Raw genomic sequence first — 21,615 nt, 5'->3', positions numbered from 1 at the left:
TAAAGAGAAGAAATTTCAGGAATTATTTTAAGTAACAGCTATAAAGAAGAAATGTTATAAATGCTATATTTAAATTCAGTATTTACTACTGTATGCATAGTTTTTATAAAGAACACAAAATGGATTCTGTGCGAGATGTGCTAAAACATCCCTCTTGACTCTTGGTATTCCCACAGAACAAATACTGTAACATTTTAAAATGGAACCATTATTTCCTTTCCCAGATAACTGGGAAAAAAAAATATAATATATTTCCCAACTACATTTACAATATTTCTTATATTAGAAATGCTTAAATGAGGCAACAGAGAAGGTTTTTCAAATTTCTGATCCAAGCAGCAGTTTTGAGATGCTCAGTTTCAGACACTGAAAATAGCCAGATTACTGAAGCACTTTGAGAGATCCTGGCTTCAGAGGCTGCACCAGACCAGCGACATCTGAACACTCTTGACATGAAGGCAAAAGCCAAGCAAAGGAGAAAAGGAGGAACACACTGTGAAATCCTGTGAACTTGAAAGAATTTAGGACATCACAGAGTCCAAAGAAGGAAGACTTATAGTTCAGTGATGACAAACTGGAGTACAGCAGCCACTTTCAGAGCTACTTTCACACTCTCACAGAGTACTGCAACCTGTGCTACCATGGATACCAACCATGAACTGTAAATGCAGGTCTCTCTAGAAGGCTACAGGCCTCCATGTCATATAAATCCTGTGAGGACGTTAGGAACACCTCAAACACCAGCCTTAAGCAGGCTCCTTGGTGGCATTTTCCCATCTCCCCCCCATGTGAACAAAGCCAACAGCTGCCAATCTGCTTCTTCTCGTTAAACTTGCTCAGAAAGAGAGTCCTACACTCCCCCTCACTTACTCTCTCTTCCATCAGTACATACAGAAAGAGAACTAAGAGTAGCATGTAAAACTAAATATTGCTACACCATGATATGCTGGTATTATCACAAATATTTTAAAGACAAAATGGAACAAAGCAAAAGCTGCACCATGTGTGTTTAGTTTTCAGAATTTTATTATGAAAAATTGTAATACTTCTTTCTGCTTTTTTTCCCTTTAAATGACTTAATTTCAATTTACTGGATAAGGAAACTCTCCCAATCACTTGAAATTAAAGTACACAGACTTTTTTAAAGTACCTGTGAAACCAGTTACAGCACCAAGACACTGGTAAGGCCTAATGTCCAGCATTGGTTTTATCTATTATTTTTACCATCAGAACTACCAAAAACAACAACCAAAGACATTTCTTTCAGTGTTCCTTATTCCATCAGTTTTATCACCTTGGTTTAATCAAGCACATGTGGGATTTTAATTTTCAAACTGAATCCAGATTTGTTTTCCTAGCAAAATGCACCAAATAGGCTAAGTAAAAAAAACCAAACCAAAATCAACACTAAAGAAAGAAAAGTTTTAGCTCATTTTCTAATGACATGATCAATCTCACATTTTAGGAATTTTGCTCAAAAGTGTCTCACATTTGAGCAGTGTTTCAAATATTGCCTATCAGGTTAGAAGTGGAGATGGAAGCCTAATTAAATTTTAAGGGAATCTTATTTGAAAATGATTTTCAGATTACCACTGTAGACATTGATCAGTTTTCATTGCTGGAAGAATTATACAAACTAGAACCTGAGATACAACAGAGTCAACTAAATTATGGTACTTTTTTCAGAGCAGGCATGCAATAAGAAAAGAACTCCAGCTGATTCATAAAAAGTAGAATATCCTAAAGCTTTGACTCAAACCATGCTGGTTCAACTGTAAACTGTAGTACAGTGTCATCCTTGTAGAAGAACTCCTAGGATTATGAGTTTATACACTGCAGGGTTGATTAGCACCAACACATTTGGCACTGCAACATCAAGCAGAACATATTAGTAATGAAAGAACTTTAGGAACTGTCTTGGATACTTACCTGTTGAGGCATTATTCCTTTCTGCTCATGTTCTGCTATCATAACTATATTCTCTCCAAAATTAACCTGAGGCATATTCATCTATTGCTCTCTCAACACTCTTCAACTTAACCTGCAGATCACGTTAAATTTCATGTTACTTTCAAAGGTTTGACAACTCTTTTGCAAAGCTTACCTGTATAAACAGTCCATATAGTCTGCCCCTTTGCTATACTCTTCCCAGTATCTGTGATACATAACCAGTACTTGTTCTTCAGCTTCCAGAACTCTCTGTGAAGGCACACACACCCCACACACCAGAATTAGTATGAAAACAGCAGACATACTTAGGAAGTTATATATGGGGTTATAATTTTGGAATAGTATTTGCACATTCAGAATTGTGGCAATGACCAAAAAGCTAACACATCTTAATACTATCAAGTTTTGGTAAGCCAGATAGAACACCTGGACTTGCTTTATTTTGCATTTAAAAATAGCAATCTCTCTACTGAATTATTTTCCATTGATCTTTTTAGAAGTACCTGCTTGAATAGGCCTGGTTCATATTCTTACATCAAACTGGTGGGATAACTCACAGAACCATTCTCTCACTGACACAGATCAGTTTTCTATTCACCCAGCCACATGCACTGCACACTGGAAGAACTGACCAACTATAACCATTTAAAATCACTATGTCTTACTGGATAGACAAGTCCTCATTCTTACCACGAATCACAGAATAAAACAAATTGAACAAAGCACAAATACATATAAATGGGGGGAAAAAAAGCATTTAAGTTTTTCAAATCTAGGCCCAAATATTTTGAAATTTAAGCATTTAATCATCAAAAAAACTACTGAACTTCTCAAAATAGATTCATAATTCAAAGAAGTTCAACCATTTAAACTAATTAGTATGATTGGAGAGGGGGGACAAGACCCTAGAAAGTCAACTTTAATTCTCTCTAGAATCTAGAATTTATAATTTTAAAATCTGGCTAAAGCAGCAAAGAAGCCCATGCAAAAAAGGGTAAAAAAATTATGAAAGAAGAAAGCTGGTAGATAAAACAGAGTTGAGAATTCTTTACTCTGCTGTATGCATTTTGCAAAAGTTTTCCAACGTTATCTCAGAGACAAGTAGTGGATAGCCAATTAAAAACCTGATGTGTGCTCTCTGCTACTTCCCAAAGCTTGCACTGTGCTGGCACCTGCTTGATTATTTTAAGTGAGCTCATTCAGCTCACAAAATAAATGAGGAAGAAATTATTTGGCAGAATTCTCTGCTAGTTTAGTGAACTGATTTAGTTTATCAGAGTGCCAGAATTATCCTCTCAGTAACCAGTGGAACTGCCCATAATGATAACCCATCCATCTTGTCAAATAGTCAGGTACCTAAGCATGAGGCCATTTAGCAGCACTATGCAGAATTTGCAATGCTTTGCCCCCTATAAAGACACTGATAAGCATCTTATTTAAATCTACTTCTCTTTTTATTGATGTAGTAGGTGGAGGCACCATTCATCTTAAACATGATGAATCATAATTCTAATGAAATTTGCTGTCTTAGCTGATGAAACAGAATCTCACAGCTATACAGACATACAATAACTGTTGCCATAATAAATAATTTGCCATTATTTCCTCTCCTCCCAAGTGTTTGTGTTATCTCTCACATATTTCAGAAGGTTTTTGTTTATTTTTTTAAGAGTATATACAATCAGTTTCCAAGACACTAGAGAAGATACACTTCTGTTTAAACAGAAGGCTAATGACAAACTACATTTGCAAAATGAAGATGTTTCTCTAACTTGTTTGATTATAAGCATTCAATGCAAAAGAAAGAACTTGCTTTTCAAGCCAATGAATATATTGCATAAAACCTAACTGTTGGCTTAGAAAGAAAATAATTTCTTTTGTGTTGCATATCAACAGGTTTCTATAATACCCGCCTACATTTATGGACATGTTGCTAAATGCGTTACATAGTTCATATATACAAGCACTGTCTCTGCAACTCTGTCATCTGTGATTTAGTCTCATAAAGGCCTACAAAAAGTCAAAAAAAGGATGAACACCACCTCCATGGACATCAGTAACTGTACAGGTTACCTTGTGCAAATGGCGTACATGATTCTCCAAAAAAATTTTAGTCTCGGTATAAAGTCTCTCTCCAAGAGGTTCGGGATAGGCCACACACAAAGCATAAATGTCTCTGGGCTCAAAGTCAAGGTTTGTAATAAAGTGTGAAAACATACCAACAAAGTTTCTGATTTAAAGAACCCCTTCTCCACACATGCAGTTTAGGTTTTGGGCCTTTTTTACATCAAGTAAAAAAGACAAAATGCATCATTTTCTGGAATTAATGCAAGCATTGGCTTGTGCAAAATCCAAGTTTATATCATCAATATTAAATTTTAAATAGTGAATGCTGAGGCAACGTTAGCGCTAAGATCTTGAAACTTTTGATAGCCCCATACTGATGTGGCTTCTACCCTTTATTTGCCATGCACCATATACAATAATCTCAAGGTGAAAAGCAGCTTTCATGCACCATTCTTCTGTGTTTGCAGCCAACATGAACGGAAACTCTTCTCATATAATGGAAAGAAGCACTAATTAGATTAAGAACATGATTATCAAGTACAGAGCAGAGCAAACTCATGGTGAAGCTGACTTCAAGTTTTCCTTCCTGAAGTCCAAAATAACTAACTGTCCCTGCATTTTGCCCTCACCTCCACAGGTGAAGCAATTTCAGGGGACACTGAAAATTAAATAATCACAATGGTGATGTGGATAAAAGAAAGTTTGTATTCTTTTTAACCATCATTATAATTTCAATAATCCTCTTTAGATCACAGCCACCAAAAACAGTTGTACTTGATAATTTAAACAAGCAGCAGCCGCCTGTTAAGCCACCCTTAAGGTGATTTTGTCCCTAAACTACCTTGCAGAGCTACACCTTTGGTTTGTATCAGGTTTTAAGAGTAATTTGAGGAAGAGAAGTTATGACTGAGAGCTTTGCTTTCAGAAAAGTCAAGCAAGGATTCGGTCAAGCTTCACACGAACAGCTGTGGGAAATAAACTAATTCTGCAAAATTACTTTAAAACATGGCTTAAGCACTAAGCCTAGGCACTTTATAAAGCCAGCCATGGTAGAAATCAATAATTTAGTATATCACTTTAATCAAGGGAAGACAAGACCTGCTTTCCTCTAGTCTACCCTAAAAAGCACATGCCTGTGTGAAAGGAGGTAGAAGACAGTTGAAGAGTCACCTGCTAATCTACAGAACAGTGTCAAGCTCTCATCACATAGCTTGTCCAAGTGCATGTTTCATTTTTTATATAGAATGACTACTCAAAACAAAGAAGCTTCTGATGCAGGAGAACTGATTAGGAAAAAACCCTTTACCTGGCAACTGGAATCTGAGACCCCAACCCAAATTTAAATTTGAGTACGTTATTTCACTCATATAGATCACTGCTAGAATTCGCCTCAGAACAGCCAAAAGTGTTAAATGGCCACACTATGGAACATAATGGGCAACATCCACTGCTTTGTAACAGTAGCTACCATTGCATTACACCAGATTGCAAAGTAATGACCAATAAAATATCAAAACAAACTTAAACAGTGAAGAATGAAATATTCTGTTAAAGAGATTGTAAAGAATAACTGGTTTTTACACTTTCCCCTCTCCAACAAATTTTCTCAGTCTAAGGATGGTGAGTAGTCAAATGCATCCTCTCAGTATAATTCAACCCACAAGCCTCTTCATTATGCAAAGGTATTTTTGAGAAATTAAATTCAGAATTAGAAATCTTAATAATTTGCTCACAACCAAAGAGGATATGACTTTTTTCTCTTTTGATTCACAACTACACTACCTGAATCACCACAACCTACAGGTCTCTACAACAAGAGCAATTTACAAATTTAGAGGAAAGAGGAGGTCTTCACAGCAGCACAAAAATTTAGCAATGGCAGTTTATTTGATGAAAGCACCAAACAAATATCTCTGATTTTATCTTGCAAACAAGTTTCTCAGTTTTAATAATCCTTATTAATAATGAAAATTATTTCTCTACTCCTTTATGAAAATGCCTATCTTCCAAACCTGCCTTTCCTTATTCTAGAGAACAAATTTTCTTACAAATGGACTAAGCTGAATCTAGTACTCTTACTTGACATTTGCCACTGTGTTTAATATCAGCAGATAAACAAACTAAGAGCTTAATCCCAGAAGCACTTGAGCAGGCACCTAACCCTCCTGTATAAACCAAATACTACTTGCTGGCTATCAAGTTTCTCTGGAATTATACAAAAGAAAAGATATCATGAGACTGGAATACATCTGACTGAAGCAAAGCTGTTCTCCCTTGCTCAATTCTTGCTCAATTTGTACTTGTTTCTTTATGCATTTTATCTCTGAGTCCAGAATCCAAATTTAAGTGTCATATTCAAAGTGTTGTGACTCTCTTAACAAACAAACAAAAAAATCTCTGAAAAAAAATCTCACTAATCATCACTGGTATTTTACTCCATAAAGTTAAACCATATTTTTCCTGTTCTGTTGTCCCATAGAACAACAGGAAGAAACCTTTACTGTTCAATAATTTATCTTTAATGGTGAAAGCCATCTGTTCTTCCAGTTCAGCATGCAGTTTTGCAGGGTGAGAAAGGCCAGAGGAAGCTGCAGCCAAACTGCTGCCTAGGGACCTTCACTCTGTATTGAGAACAAGAACATCAAAACCCTTCTGTGACCCTTAAGTGTTTTGGTAGTTGCTATTTGAGGGGCATTACTCTCAAGCAATGGGAAACTGAAGCACTTCCAAACTAAGAAAGAACAACAACAAAATTACTATCAACTAGAAAATACTATGCCAAGGCTATAAAAACTCACAAATATTGTCCTTAGAGTTAAAAAAGCACCTAGTTAAGACTTCTCTAGGCAACCAGTGTAGAGCTTTGGGAAAATTTCTATTCATCAATCTTCTGTAACAGAAGCAAAATTTGTAGAGAATTTCAGGACTCAGTAAGAAAGAATCACAACCATACGAACTTTATTTACTCTTTTTTCTCAGCCAGTTGTTTTTAAAGATACATGTTTTAAGTTTCTGGTTCATAATAGGGTCCTTGCAATACAGTTCATTAGAGGAGGGAGAACAAATATGGAGAAAAAATGGTGAAAAAAAGCAGGTGGCCATGCAGCATACTTTAAAAATAATTCTGTTTGAAGTACAGCTGTCCCTGGGTACTGCTGATCTTATTTTAACTTATTGGGTACAAATCCCAAGACAACAACAGGAAGAGCTTGATGTCCTACCTGTTAAAAAAAGTTCTAGTTAAAAGGCAGTTACCAAAGTACAGAGGAACTACCTACCACTGTAACCAAGCCTTAACTTAAAAAGCACTCCTATGCCTACTGAACAGTCTTAGTGTGAATACATTGTATCACTTTCAACACCTCAGAGACATAACTGTCACTCATTTACCAGACAATGAAACAAGTTCATACACATTTCTTTCTGCAGAGAATCTTAAAAGGAAATCTGAAGGTCAAAGGTGGATCAGGATGACTCACATTTTAAATAAAGTGACATATGGTCTTTCAGGTGATCTTTTCCAGAAGATTTTAACTCTTACACCTTTGTGGTTCCCAGCTCATTGCTATTCTAGCATTTCAAGTATGAGGTAAAATGTTTATTTAAAGATAAGCCATGTTTAACAATTAAATTACCATAAGTTACAAATGAAACACTATATTCAAGACAAACAAGTTCTGGGGAACTAGTGGGGCAAAAATTAGTTTTAGAAGTGGAATATGTGCAGTACAAGCCTGTCATCCCTAAAATACTGTTAGCTTCCATTCTCCATCGGATCTCAGCTGCCCAGAACAGCAAAAAGGAAAGCTAACACTTCCTAGAATACACTGATGCAGATTGAAACACTGATTGCTTGCTGTATCTTATCTTTTGTTTCCACATCACTGTGTTGACTATACAGTACAAAGATCAACTGATACTGTAATCAATGAATAACCCGTATGGGTTTTATTGAAATAATTAATGGGTTTTATTGAAATAATTTGCCATCTTTCTATAGTGCTGATTAAGCAATAAGAAAAAGAGTTAACAGAACATTTCCTTTAAAATTGCTGTAGATGTTTAGAAACACTACTCCAATTAAACTGAATTTAAGAGAGAATAAAAAGTTAACAAGAACAAGATGACATATTTTTTAAATGCCAATTTTTTAAAAAATATCCTTAATACTTTAGTCTTCTTTATGTATAAAACCTGGAAAAAGCTTTTATTCCAGCTGTATAGAACTACCAAGGTGTTGAGCACTCATTGAGCAGCTTGTGTCAAAACGCAAAGTTTGGTTATAGGAAGCAGAAATACTAAACAACCAACACGCAAGCTGAAAATTACACAAACTCCTTGGGCCATTCAGCCACAGACAAGAAGCCAAAAGGCTCATGCCTGTGCCAAATCAGGCACTAATAGTGCCACTTTCCAAGAAAAATAATTAAGACATGATACTAAGTAAGGTCTTAAGAATTACATGCCAAATGATTATTCCAAGACTGCTTCCTGAGTCTGCTATTCATAAGCAATTCTTTTCTGATGCTCAATCAACTGGACTAAATCCCAAAAGAGAATCAACAGCAAACTCATGTGCAAGGTCTCCACATAAGAGGTTGTAAGCAAAACAGTGTGACAAGGAATCAATACAACACCTCCCGCAACAATTCTTATTTTATATTCAAATCTATTTTGGATACCCTTGTTTAAATGTTTAAAGTTTTAAGCTGTAGAATTTAACCACTTGATAAAGACCGAATTATGTAATCCTCAAAAACTGCTTCGAAAGAATGACTGCAGAACAACTTCTCAGCATGTAAGTACCCACCTAATTAGTTCAAATTTTTAAAAAATTCTGGAGTCACTTGAACTTGACTTCAGTGCAAGGTGGTAGGTCATGCTCCCAGAAATTAATTACAAAATTTTTAAAAGAAAGAGCTCTTTAAGATTATTACAGCACAAAACGTCTCCACAAGAACTAGTAGCTATGTACATATACAAGTGCACATGCCCAAAACACAGGCACACGGGAAAGCAATTCTGAGAAACAGTTAACATGTTCAGAATAAGATGAGACTTTAGAGTCAAGCCCCTGCCCACAGAATAAGCTTATCTTGTAAAAACTTATGTCTAAGGATCTTCTCAGGTGCTTCTTTTTCCACCCACAAGAATTAACAAATCAATAAATAAATCTAAACTATTCTGCCCCCTTGCAATTAAACCCAACTGTGACCAATCCCTGCAGAAGAGGTGCAAAGCCTCCTAAATTTCTCCCATTATTCACCACAATGTAATGGCTAATGAATATATAGACACAAGGCACAGTATAACTGGTTAGAAATATTATACTTCTTTTAAAAGAAGTTCACTGAAACTTAAATCTGGCAAAATATTACAGGTCCATTTTACATGTAAAACACAAACCTTTCCACTACAACAATTTATGTACAGCTGTGACTTGAGCAGTAGCACCCTATGAATGCAAAAAGAGTAGTATTCTTAAATATAGCTTAACTGTCACAAGTAATAAGGCAGTAACAGTTGAGGGAAAGGAAGGCTTTTTAATAAAACCTTGCTGTGGAAATGCCTAGTATGGTAGTTATCAGTACAGTTAGAAATGCAAAGAAAAGGGAGAAATCTTTACACAGAACAACCTCATCAAACCCCACACCCCAAATTTAAAGATGTGCACACTCTGTCTTGGGTATTTCCTCAGCTACACATAAACACTTAAACATACAAGAAAACCTCACTGTCAGAATAGGGAACACTCAATACCTGTAAGAACAGCTTTAGCATAAGCTAAGTATTAGAGCTTCCAAAATTGACTAAAACTGAGACCAGTTTACTTTTTATCAGCATGGTGATTTTCACATAGATTACTTCCCAAATATGCAGAATTCCCCATCCCTTTTAACTTATTCACAGTCCTAATGACAGGTGCAGCCTAACAACAAGCTGCTCAAGATCACTGTTATATAACACAGGTTTACTGTGTGCTAAACACATCACACAAACACATTAAGTCAGATTTTTCACTTAAAGGATACGAGAAGCGATCGTTCCACGTTGCTCTTTCAACATAATCCAACATCACAACAGCTTTAATCGTTGTTAGAAGTTTGTTCCATGTTTCATCAAAGTCAACTACTCGTGGTTTCAAGGACATTGTGGGGCTTTAGTGTTAATCTGTAGAAGAATTAAACATGTCAGACAACATTGCACAATCATTAAAAAATATACACTTCCTTTGAATTTTTTAAATTTAAACTTTGTATACTGTTGCACCACTATGATAGAGCAACACAAAGAACACCCTGCCCCTCCAAAATGAAGCTCACAATCCCTCATTTTTAATGCTTTGGAAGGGAAAAATAATGTTGAATAGGCATGAGCAGCCTATAACATCACACCAACTAATCTAAGCATCATGCTTTGTGAAGTTCATTATCTCACCAAACTATTCATTTAAGAGTGTCACATGAAGAAAACAACTTTCCTGTAAATTTTGATTTGTTCACTTTTATTCAAAGGCTGTTTCAACTGTATCTAAGAAAATTTGGGCTAAGAACAAACTTAACTATTACCAGAGTATCTGAAATTCCTACTGTCAGTTTGCAGCCTCTGTTCACCTCAGGCTTTCATGAGACATTTTTGGTGTTACATTTAAAAAGCCACAAAACCTGAAAGCTTTGATCGGGATGTGAGAAAGAAAACACAGGGCAATATGCAGAGCTTGTGTACAGCTTACTGCACTCTGCAATAGGACAAACAGTGACATCTGCCAAGTAAGACATGGCTTGAAGATACAGAAGCTGTGCTAGTAATATCCTATCAAAAACAGCAGAAGAGATTTACTGCAAAAAGAAACCCCACTCAACATTAAATTACCTAAATAAAACTACGGGAAAAGTAAGGTGACTGGGAAGGCCTCATTTCCACTAATCTAGAAAGGAGCTGATGTGTGACATTCCATGCACAAAGCAAGTCTAGTTCCTGCTCAGAAACATGACATTGTAAGACTAAAATAAAAAGTGGAAAGAATACTTCTATTTCCATTTCAAACAGATGGACAAGTGACTCTTGGCTTTCCAAAATTTCAAGGTCAGAAGAGAAAGTAGAAAGCTAGTGACAGACTTTAAGTCCAAAAGGTAGACCTCTGTAAGGGAAAGAATCAAATATCATGCTAAAAAACTACTTAGCAACTAGCTTACTGCCTTAACCACCACCAGCTCTCACAGGATATATCACTTCTCAGTTTAAGAAAAAAGCAATAAAATAAATAAATAAAATAAATGCAACTTTTAGCATGCATGCATCCAACCTGCCCCCCTGACTAACGAACCAAACTCCTCAACTGCTGTAAATATTGTGATATTTGTAACACGGTTACTAATTCAATCCAGATATGTTGGCAGGAGCTTACCAGAAAAATCAGTGAGAAGTGACAAAACAAAGATCCATCAAAGAAAGTAAGCTGAAAAATGCACTGGTTCACAGAAACGTGAACCTTAGCAGAGGCAGACAACAGCTCACTTCCAGGATGGGAGAGGGGGAAGTGGTAATCTTCAAAAAGCCCTAATACTGCTCTTATGGAAAACTCGAGAGCATTTCCAGCTGGCCCCAAGAAAAAATAATCATGGTCCACAAAAGACATTAAGAATCATAATAAGTGCTTGTGGTAATGAAGCTGTACGTGCTATATTAGAAGTCACTGTCTTGGAAACACACATGGTACATCCAAGGTAAAAGAGCCCTTTCTTCAAAGACAAGCAAAACTGAGAGGAAGAAGGAAGGGAGAAGAAAAAGTCCTCCCCACAGTATATCCCAATGTCATTAATCAGTAACACCGCATTCAGGATGATTAAAACCGAATACTGTGTAAAGCATCCACATGGTCACCCAAGCATTCTGGAGTTAAATAGTTTAAGATAACTGTTACTCAGCATTCTGTTACAACTTTGATGGGAACTTAAATTTAAACGTATTTTACAGATATTTTAACAAGTATGGTGTAAATTTCACTGTAAGACACCGGGGTTTTTTGGGGTATGCTGCGCTCCTGTGTCAGCAATGCACAAGCTCACCAACTTCGATTATTAAATATCTTGTACTGATCATGGTAAGAACTATAGGAAGGCAGAATATCTACCCTTGCGTTTAGACTATTAAGGGCGTGGGAAGCCATACCTGTTTGATAAGCCCTAAGGTAAACAGATGTTATTGAAACATATTTACTCGACATGATAATGAAAGGATGCTGCTTCCATCGCCTCATTCTTTAAAACACACCACTATCATACTGCAAAGATTTGTTCACACAAGTAAACACATTATTTTGTCCACTATCAAAGAACGCCCCAAATTTCCAAGCTATTTAACCACCTCGATAAGCAGCATCACAAGCCCATGGCGGGTGCGCAGCCACAGGCAGGAGCACTCGCGTCAAACAGGTGACCGGTGCTGCCCGCCCCCGCCCGGAGCCCCGCTCCCCACCTTCTCCCTCCACCAAAATAAAAGCGAAACTGGCTGAGGGCGCAGCCAGCGGATAATGAGCGGCCCCGCCGGAGAGGCCGCACCGCGCCCTCGCTGCGGGGCAAGGGCAGGACCCGGGGCAGGGCGAGGCGAGCGGGCGCTGCAGCACAGGCACCGCCGGGGGATGGGGGCCCGGGGCGGGGGCCAGCGGTGGGTCTGGGGCCGGACAGGGGCAGGGCCCGATCGCCCCCGCGCACAGCCGGCGGGGTCGGGACCGCCACCTCCCCGCGAGCGCGGCGCTTCCTTCTCTCAGCGCTGCGGGCGGGCGGGCAAGGCTGGGCCGGACCGGGCGAGGGCGTTACCTGGCGGCCCGGGGCCCGAGTCAGCGACCCCCGCCCGGCCTCCTTCGCTCCTGCCCTCGGCCGCGGTCGCTGCCCCGTTCCGTCCTCACAGCGCTGCCATTACCCAAAGCCGCTCGCGCCCCGCCCCTCCGCCGGCGCCGCCACTGCCGGGGTCGGGGCGCGGACCCGCGGTCCCGCTTGGTGCTGTTGCCGCCGCGGCGCCGCCTCACCCGCGGCGCCGCCGCCCTCGGGTTCTCCCTGTCGGGCTCTCCCCGCCGGCCGCAGGATGAACTGGGACCGACGGGTCCCAGCGCTCCGTCACTTTCCGATCGCACCCTCCCCCGCCGGAGCAGCGGGGTTTGGTACAGCCCGCACTGTACGGCGAGCGCGGGCGGCCGCACTTCCCAGCGGCGGGGCCGTCGTCGCGCACGCGTCACTCCGCCTCCATGGCGGGACCGTTCTCGTCCCGCGCCTTCCCGACATGGAGTCGCGGGGCACGGGGGCTGGAATGGGCCTCTCCTGCGGGCGCGGCGTTCCCCGGCTTCGTGTGAGCAGGTCGCCGTTACCTCAGAAGGTGGAAGTGTCCCAGTCCCGCCGCCGGCCCCCAGAAGGGAATTTCCCCAGCTCCCAGCACCCTGCTTGGTGCGGGACGCCCCGGGCAGCGCCCAGGCCCCGGCCCCGGCCCCGGCTGCCTCGGCGGAGCGCCCGCCGTCCCCGCGGGGGCCTCGGCGGAAAGGGGCAACACAAAGTTGTTGGGTGGAAGTAACAAAGTAGAGTCGCTGTGGAGACCAAGTAGCCGGGCGTGCTCACGTGCCCCGGGCGCATGTGCGCGCGGTGGGAGCGCCGGGCATCGCATCGCCCCGCGGACACCGGGCCGGGCCAGGGCGCTCGCAACTGGGCAGAGCAGCTCTGCTTTAAAAAACAAACAAACAAAAAAAGGGATTCATTTAGAGCACACAGCGCAGATCTCCGTAGGAGACAACAGATATTTATTTCTGAAAATTCTCTACTGTTCAAACGACTCAAAACTCACGTCAAAATAATTGCTTTCCCTGTTTTCAAATCAAGCCCTTGCCCGTTTCATTTCCAGTACTTGCAGCTTTATTATTAAGCCTTAATGCTTTCCTTTCTGTTCTCTTTTGAAACTATTTTTATTAGCTCCTTCTAGACATTTTAAACACTATTTCAGCTTTCTCTGTTTTCACCCTAACCCCTTTATTTTTCTGTTCTGCTAGTTTAAAGTTCTTCTATTTGCTGGGGGGGAGGTAGGTTGTAACTTTAAGCTTTTGGGTGCTTGTTATTTTCTGTAAGTGTTGGATTGTATCTGGGGCACTTTCTCTTTTTTTTGAGGATTGAAGACTCTTTTTTAGTGGTAGCATTAGCCACAAGCTTGTGAGTTAAACTCTTAGAAGTTCACGTATATGCTGGCACAATTCAATAATGCTATTTAACCATGCTGTGTGAATGTATTAATTGTACAAGATCAGATATCATAAGCTAGATGGCCGTTAATGAAAAACATCCTTATCTAGACACTACCCAAACATTACCCAGTGCATATTTTCTAAATTTCTGTTATATGAGGAAGTTTAGTCCTTAGTTAACTGTTATAAACTGGAAACATAGATACAGGAAAGGAGGTATTTTTCAAAACTAATAATTTGGGTTGTTCAGCATGGAAGAATTGTGTAGCAATTTTCTGAAGTTATGAATATTCACAATAAGCACAGACTTTAATTAGGTACCAAATCCTCAACTATTCTGCACACTCTGTTCTACAAGGGTGCAGTTGAGGAAGCACAATTAGGGAGTCACAATTCAAGGAAGAATATGAACATTTGTTGCTGCTTTTGTGTAAGGTATTTTAAAACTGTTCTTGGATTAAATGTATTTAGGAAATAACAATTTAAGTGTATTTAGGAAATAACAGAGAATTATTTAGGAATTCCAGAGAATTACCATCTGAAAACACAGAATGGAGTATTGCAGGAGTCAGATGAGCAAGCTGAGAGCATTACTGTGTGTGTTGCTAAGGTCATCTTGCCACTCCCACAGTGCTGCCTGTGCTTCCAAAAGAACAAAGGTTCTCATACAGTCTATTAAGAAATAATTATAATGTATCTTCCAAGAGCAAGACTAAAACTTGTGTGTATGCACCGATGCTTTATGTGAGTGGATATGTGTTTTATGAATCAGTGAGTTCAGTTCAGTGCTAGCTCTGTGGTGGGGCTGCTCCTACCTGCTGAAGCCCCAGGTTAATTCATAAGATGTTGATCATATGAATTAACCTGCTGTTCAGATGTGCCCAAAACAGCCAGCAATGAAAGTTGCCATTTGGCAAAGCATGACCAGTTAACAGTGGCACCCTCAGCTACCTCAGTCATGTCTTGATGCATTTCTTGATGACAGCAGATGTGCAGACTACTTTAAATCCTGTTTGACCAAGGCTTAGTGTTGTCTTTCAGCATTTGTAGATAGAGAAGACACAGATAGGGGACAGATGGAAATTCTGGAAGTTTTTGCAGGATAGTCCTATGGAGAAGTCAACTTACCAGTTCTTTATATATTGTTGATTACAGTAGTGAGTGACATAAGTTATTTTCTACTACATGCACATGCCATCTTAAATCTTTGCCACCACATATACAAATTTATGATTATTTGATTACATCTGCTATCAAGTCTGCTCATTGTCCTAACCAGTATTGCAGTATTTCCTGAGTTTCCCTGTTGTTTATATGCATTTGTTTTCTCTTATCTGATACTTCTGTTTCTCTGTCTGTTTGCATTCACTTGTTTTCTTTTCTCTTATGTAATTAATTCTTTTGGAAGGAGCTGTCTATTTTGTTTATGTTGATGCTACATCTGACACTATTATTCTGGTACAGAACTAGGAATCCCACAGCCCTGTGGTAATACAAACACTGTATTAAATGTGCCATCATACCATCTACTGCTTTATTTAAGTGCTGGTTTAGACTGCAGTCTGAACTGATACTAAGTATCCACAGTCCCCACTACCACCATGTCATTTGCAAATGCCTTTTACGTTACTATCTGCTCTTCTTGTCTTTGATTTAAAATCCAATTTTTAGAGTAACATATTCATTAGCCTTTTTCATGTAGAAAATGAGAATATTGACTGGATTATTTATGTTATATTCATGTTATATTCCCTTTTTACTTAATTAGTTAGTCTGCATTATTGATGCAGATAATAATACAATTTTAAAAAAAAAATAATATTTTGCTTCTGAAAACAAGATAAATGAAAGCAGGAATGGACCTTTATTTCATTATAGCTATTTTTCATCTAGACTTTTATTGTGGGTATTAGTCTTTCATGTGGTAATGTGCAAAAACTGAACAAGTCTTTTGTGATTATAAAAATACACAGTAATTAAATATTATTCTTGTCTACTTTTTAAAGCTTATGAAGGATTTAAAATGTATGATTATTTAATCTGCTTTAACCCCTTTAATTTTCATTAAGAAGCAGACGCTTGCTGCACTTCTGGCCACAAGATGGCATTACTGAATAGATAAAAAAATAGCAGTTCAAGAGTTTCAACTTGCTCAACATAAAATGGAACTAATGAAACCCACACCGTTTTGTCCATGAAATAGGAAAATTGACAAAAGCTGAACTCTCCCAAACAACATTTATTAGTTAGCCATCAAGTGTTTAGTTCAACTCCCAGATTTATTCTATCCTTTCCCAACATTGCTTGGAAAAAAAAATTGCATATGTAATTTTTCCATCTGTTATTAAAAAGGGACACCAATTTATTTTCATGTCATTGTAGCTAAGAAGTTAAATTATCTGTCTGGGCAAATGTAGTTAGTTTTTCTTTCCTGTTTTTTTTTTTTTTTTAATTTGCTGAAAAAACATTATTGGCTAGCAAAATTGTGTATTTAGAACTTGTATTTAGAGATCAATGAGCTGCCAAGACTTTATGATGCAGTAACTGAGGCTAAATGATTCTACTTACAGGAATTTTCAGATATTAAACAGCTTTATATATGAGGAGTCAAAAGAGTAAAAGATTTTGGAGCTTGTGTGTGTTCAGTTACAAGGTTGTAAATCTTTTTGTTCAGTAAGTGCATCAGATGCCAATGGCTCAGGTACTTGCTATGGGCTGGGTGAACAGGGTTTTAGGGTTCATTGTTTTTCTAAGCATTTGGGTAAAGAATGCAAAGAGCTTCTAAAGAAGCTATCACGTGGCTTTATTTTCTGAATTGTTAAAAATGAAGGAGTCCTGGCTGAGACATCATCTGACTGGGTTGGGTTTGAATATGAAACTACCCCTGAAATTTACTTTAGTATATAAGCTAGTTTTTAGTTTTCATGCTTCAGCTTATATGCACAAAATTCCAAAGCTAGTATGAGTTAGGGAAGCATGGTGACACAGCTGAGGACATGGAACTGTTCAAACATCACTTACCCCTGCTGGTGGAAATGAGAGAGACAGGGAGACAGCCATGAGAGGATGCTGCACACAAGGGAAGGGAAGCTGCAGGTTCCAAGAAAGTTCTGTTACATCTACCAGGTCATGAGCCAGGAATATATTTGCTTATAGCATCAGCAGTGAACCAAACAATCTTATTCTAAATGTCTCTCCTTCCCTTTTGATTGAGAAATTATGCAATTGTCTTCAGAAAGTGGTTCAAGTCCTTTTTTAGCAGTGCCTTTTTATAAAAGGCTCATAGATCATGTGCACCACTGCACAATCATTTTTAAAAATCATAATGAAATAATCCTTTCATGGAGATGCCACAACACAGTGAAAAGACATTGCTCAATACCTCGAGTCCTGTGTCCAAGTCGGGGCCTGCCACTTCAAGAAAGACGTTGAGGTGCTGGAGCGTGGAGAAGGGGAATGAAGCTGGTAAAGTGTACAGAAAATAAGATATATGAGGATGCAGCTGGGACAGCTGGGGTGTTTGGCTTTGAGGAGTCTCAGGGGAGATCTTATTTCTCTCTACAACTCCTTGAAAGGAGATTGTAGCCAGGTGGAGGTCAACCTCTTTTCCCAGGCAACCAGACAGGAGGAGAGGAAGTGGCCCTCAAGCTGTGATTGGAGATGTTCAGGCTGGACATCTGGAAGAATTTCTTCACTGAAGGGGTTGTCAGCCATTGGCATGGGCTGCCCAGGGAGGTGGTGCAGTCACCATCCTGGAAGGTGCTCAAAAAAAAACTGGATGTGGCCCTTAGTGCTACAGTTTATTTGACAAGGTGGTGTTCAGCCACAAAAGACCTTCACCTTGGAGGTCTTTTCCAGCCTCAATGCTTTTATAATCCTGTGACTCTTGCTCTGAGAACAACACAGGAACAGGCGAGAGGCAGTATTGTGGAAAGAGCAAAAGAAGGCTTTATTAAAGAGAACTGTGTGGTTTATATAGAGGGATATGATACATTCTATTTGATTGGCTGCTTAACAAAAACACCTTTCTCACACACCGTCCCCGAGAAGAACAGAAAGATGAAGTAGAAAAACACCACCTGCAGATTGTTTATACTTAATATGTTATCACATCCTTACAACTCCCTAAAAATTCTCACAAGCCACTGTGAGAAATGCTTGCCATTTCTCTCTTTCTGTCCCATGGCATCCACATAATCCTATGATTTTATGAGTAGATACTGTGAGACGAAGGCAGCTTCTGCTTTTTGTTTGCTAGGCACAATGTTTTGGAGAAAATAGTCATGTAAATCTTGAGTGGTTCTACCACCATACTAAAAATGGTAGCATACAGCTCTTGGCATCTGTGTACAGTATGTATAAATATACACACGGAAGGAAGAAAAACACCTGAACTTGGTGACCCACTAGTGATGATGACCCCCTAGTGATGGCAACATAACTTAATGTTGAGACAAGGTTGAATTTGCAGAGCTGTTGTTTCCAGAAAAAGAAAAAAGGAAAAAAGAGCAAATAGTATCTGTCTGTACTAAAATGTGATAAATGGGACATGTCTAGTGTCCATTTCTAACATGTCATTTTCCAAATTAAACTTGGCATCATTCCATTTCCTTGGGTTTTCTTGAGAAATTCTTTTATAAAAGTACATCTATTTGTCTTTCAAATGATCCAGTAAAAAACATTTCATACTTAATAGAGATGGAAACCTCCTGTAATGTGCAAAAGTACTAGACAAATAGAATGACAAAAAACAGCTCATAAATAAACCAGCTGGAAAAATAGCATCATCAAAGAAATTAGTTGAGCTACCATTTGATTAAAGGTATATCCTTTTCAGAAAAATATGTTTCTTTAGCCATTTATCTGTATCACTGGTAGATTAAGAACTAACAATTCTTGACATGAAAGAAATACAGAAGCTCTCTCACATAAACACACTGCAAATAGCCTGACAATCTTCTGTTATACAGAATACTCTTCCATTTAGTTATTTTTCACTTGTACCTCTTCCCTTTATAGCTCCCAGACATCTTTACCTTGTTCCATTTATTCAGCAGCTTTTGCTTTTTATTTTATATTCTTCATTCTTGCTCTTCACTGTCATTTACAACCATTTACCACCACCAAAACAATCTGCTCCCCCATCAAAAACAACCTAGAGTTGCTAGAAAATCTAGTCTACAGTCACTGTGTAAACTAAATGCAAATTCTTTTTTTAATATATATTTTTCATTGAATATTTTTAATAAATATGAACTCTTTGTATGTGTTTGGCTTTTATTGCATTATCTGAATGTTTGATGTCATTCACCTTTGTGTGAGGTAGTTCCTCAATGTCCTATTAGTGCTGGCCACATTCCTGCACTGCCTTACTGTGCCTTACAGGATAGATCTTTTTCAAGGCACAAGTGTAGGCCAACTGTTTGGGATATCCATACTCCCGTGGCACAGTGTATTCACATTCAACTACAAACAGTTTTCTGTGAGCTTCTTTTAACACAGCCTATTCAGAAAACTTTTAATAGTGAAGTTTTATGTATTTAAATTTTAAATACAACTCAAGCAGTTATTTGGAAATTTAATATTCATGCTATAAGTACAAAATAATTCTTTATACAAATCTGGTACTTTTCACCTGAAAAGTCAAAGATCTCTACAAAGAGCAATAAATTGTAAATGGTTATGAATGCTGTGAAGTACATATTAAATTCATGTTATGAGGAAGGTGTTATATAAGTAAAGTTCATTGTTCAGCACAGGAAATTAAAATTTCATGTAGATCTGTTACCTTTTTTTTCCTGCTGCAACAGAAATATGTCTTGAAGTCGAGTCAATTCTTTTAACATTTCAGATGCCTTACATTGTACCCTAGTCAAAATATTTTCCCATTATAATAATTTCTCACATTAAATGAATATACAACAAATGAGTATACAGCAATTTATACAATGTCAAGTTATTTGTCAGCCTATAGGTTTCTCCACTGTTTTGGTCGTTCTGGCTCCAGCATGTGGGGAGACAACAGAAACAGTCTGAATCCTGTCAATTCTCCCCATGACTTACAAACACCATACCAGGTATCTAACTACACATTCACAAATAATTTCAGCCATTTGTGTGGTTGTTCAAGCAGTGATTAATAAGGTGATCACAGTTTAGAGCTGCTAGTGTACTCTGATTTGCTTTGCTATGTTTTGGTGCATCAGTAAGTACCTCCTTTCAAACTGCAGGACATACCAGAAAGTAGCATATGACTTGGGATACCTGTTTTGTATTTCTAAATTTCAATTTCTTATTACAAATCCTAAAAAAGTAAAAAAAAAAAAAAAAAAAAAAAAAAAAAAGCAAACAAAATGAACACAAACAAACCATATTAAAATGTTGTATTTCATCTTTGGAGTGTAAAATATTGTAACATTACTGCAACTTATTATCCAAAATCAAATCATTACAAACCCAAGAAAATGAAAGTAATAATAATTTTGGACCTAGAATAGTACTTGATACCCCCTTCACCAATAATAACATCCAACCCTTTCTTAGAAAGCCTATTGTTTACATGACACAAGGCAAAGTAGAGCTAGCTGAGGTACTGCAAAGCCTCACAGCTGTTAGGCCAGGCTTCTCACTAAGCCAGACCTGGGACTCCTCAAGGCTATTCCTTCCTGTGCTTCTGGTTTATGCAAACAACAAAAGTCAAGGCAGTGCCTTAGCACAGCACTAATTTAGACAGTATTGATTTTCAGAGGTTCCAGTGATGGGCAGTAGCAAATAATAAGAATAAAAGGATCATCAATTTGCTCTTGTACTACTCGTACTACTCAGTTTTATTTCCAACTTGACACAGTTTAGAGAAGGAGAGATTACAAAATATTTATAATTCTACAGATGTGTAACTATTAAAAGAACCTATATACATTAAAAAAATATTTACAAAACCTTTTACAATATTCTTCAATGTTTGCCTTTCTAAGGGTGTGACTTTTCTGGTACTATTTGTGAGTCAATGGAAATTCAAATTTTTCTTGCATTGCTAGGAATTTAGAAAAGAAAAGGTAAAATAAATTATTAGTCTTATATTTTATACTCATTAAAGTGTACTTCTTGCCTAATCTGTTCTCTGTTTTAGACTGATCAGGATTGAGCTGCAGCATGCAGATATTGGCTACTTCTGACTTTCATCACACTCACAAAACAAATTGTGAAAACAGTGGCTGTGTGTTGACTGCACTTTCCTGTGACCATGCTGCAAGTTCTGCACTTGCACTGCTGCAAGTTCTCTATTTCCTTGCAGGCAATGAAAGAGTAGAGGTAGGGTTATTCAACGATCAGCTGAAATTGGAGTGGTCCATGAGGAGACCTATGGTGAAATTATT

The 21,615-nt window shown here is 38.5% G+C and overlaps 1 protein-coding gene across 2 annotated transcripts in view; it reads right to left on the bottom strand.

Annotated features, from left to right (window-relative positions):
- Positions 1-13,181, bottom strand: part of CUL2 (cullin 2) — a 41,007-nt gene extending 27,826 nt beyond the window's left edge. The window contains exons 1-4 of one of the 2 annotated variants that reach the window (XM_050970844.1): positions 13,046-13,181; positions 10,050-10,188; positions 4,024-4,126; positions 2,105-2,199 (exon numbers count right to left, since the gene is read on the bottom strand). In XM_050970844.1, the coding sequence (XP_050826801.1) occupies positions 2,105-2,199; positions 4,024-4,126; positions 10,050-10,168 (317 nt within the window). In that variant the 5' untranslated portion in view covers positions 10,169-10,188; positions 13,046-13,181. Of the gene's footprint in view, positions 1-2,104; positions 2,200-4,023; positions 4,127-10,049; positions 10,189-12,836; positions 12,990-13,045 lie in introns of those variants that run through there. The other variant, XM_050970843.1, reaches the window with a different exon arrangement.
- Between the last annotated feature and the right edge of the window lie 8,434 nt (positions 13,182-21,615).

Source organism: Serinus canaria, chromosome 2 (assembly GCF_022539315.1).
Source record: "Serinus canaria isolate serCan28SL12 chromosome 2, serCan2020, whole genome shotgun sequence".
Taxonomy (NCBI): Eukaryota; Metazoa; Chordata; class Aves; order Passeriformes; family Fringillidae; genus Serinus; species Serinus canaria.
This window is presented reverse-complemented; position numbering and strand designations above follow the sequence as displayed.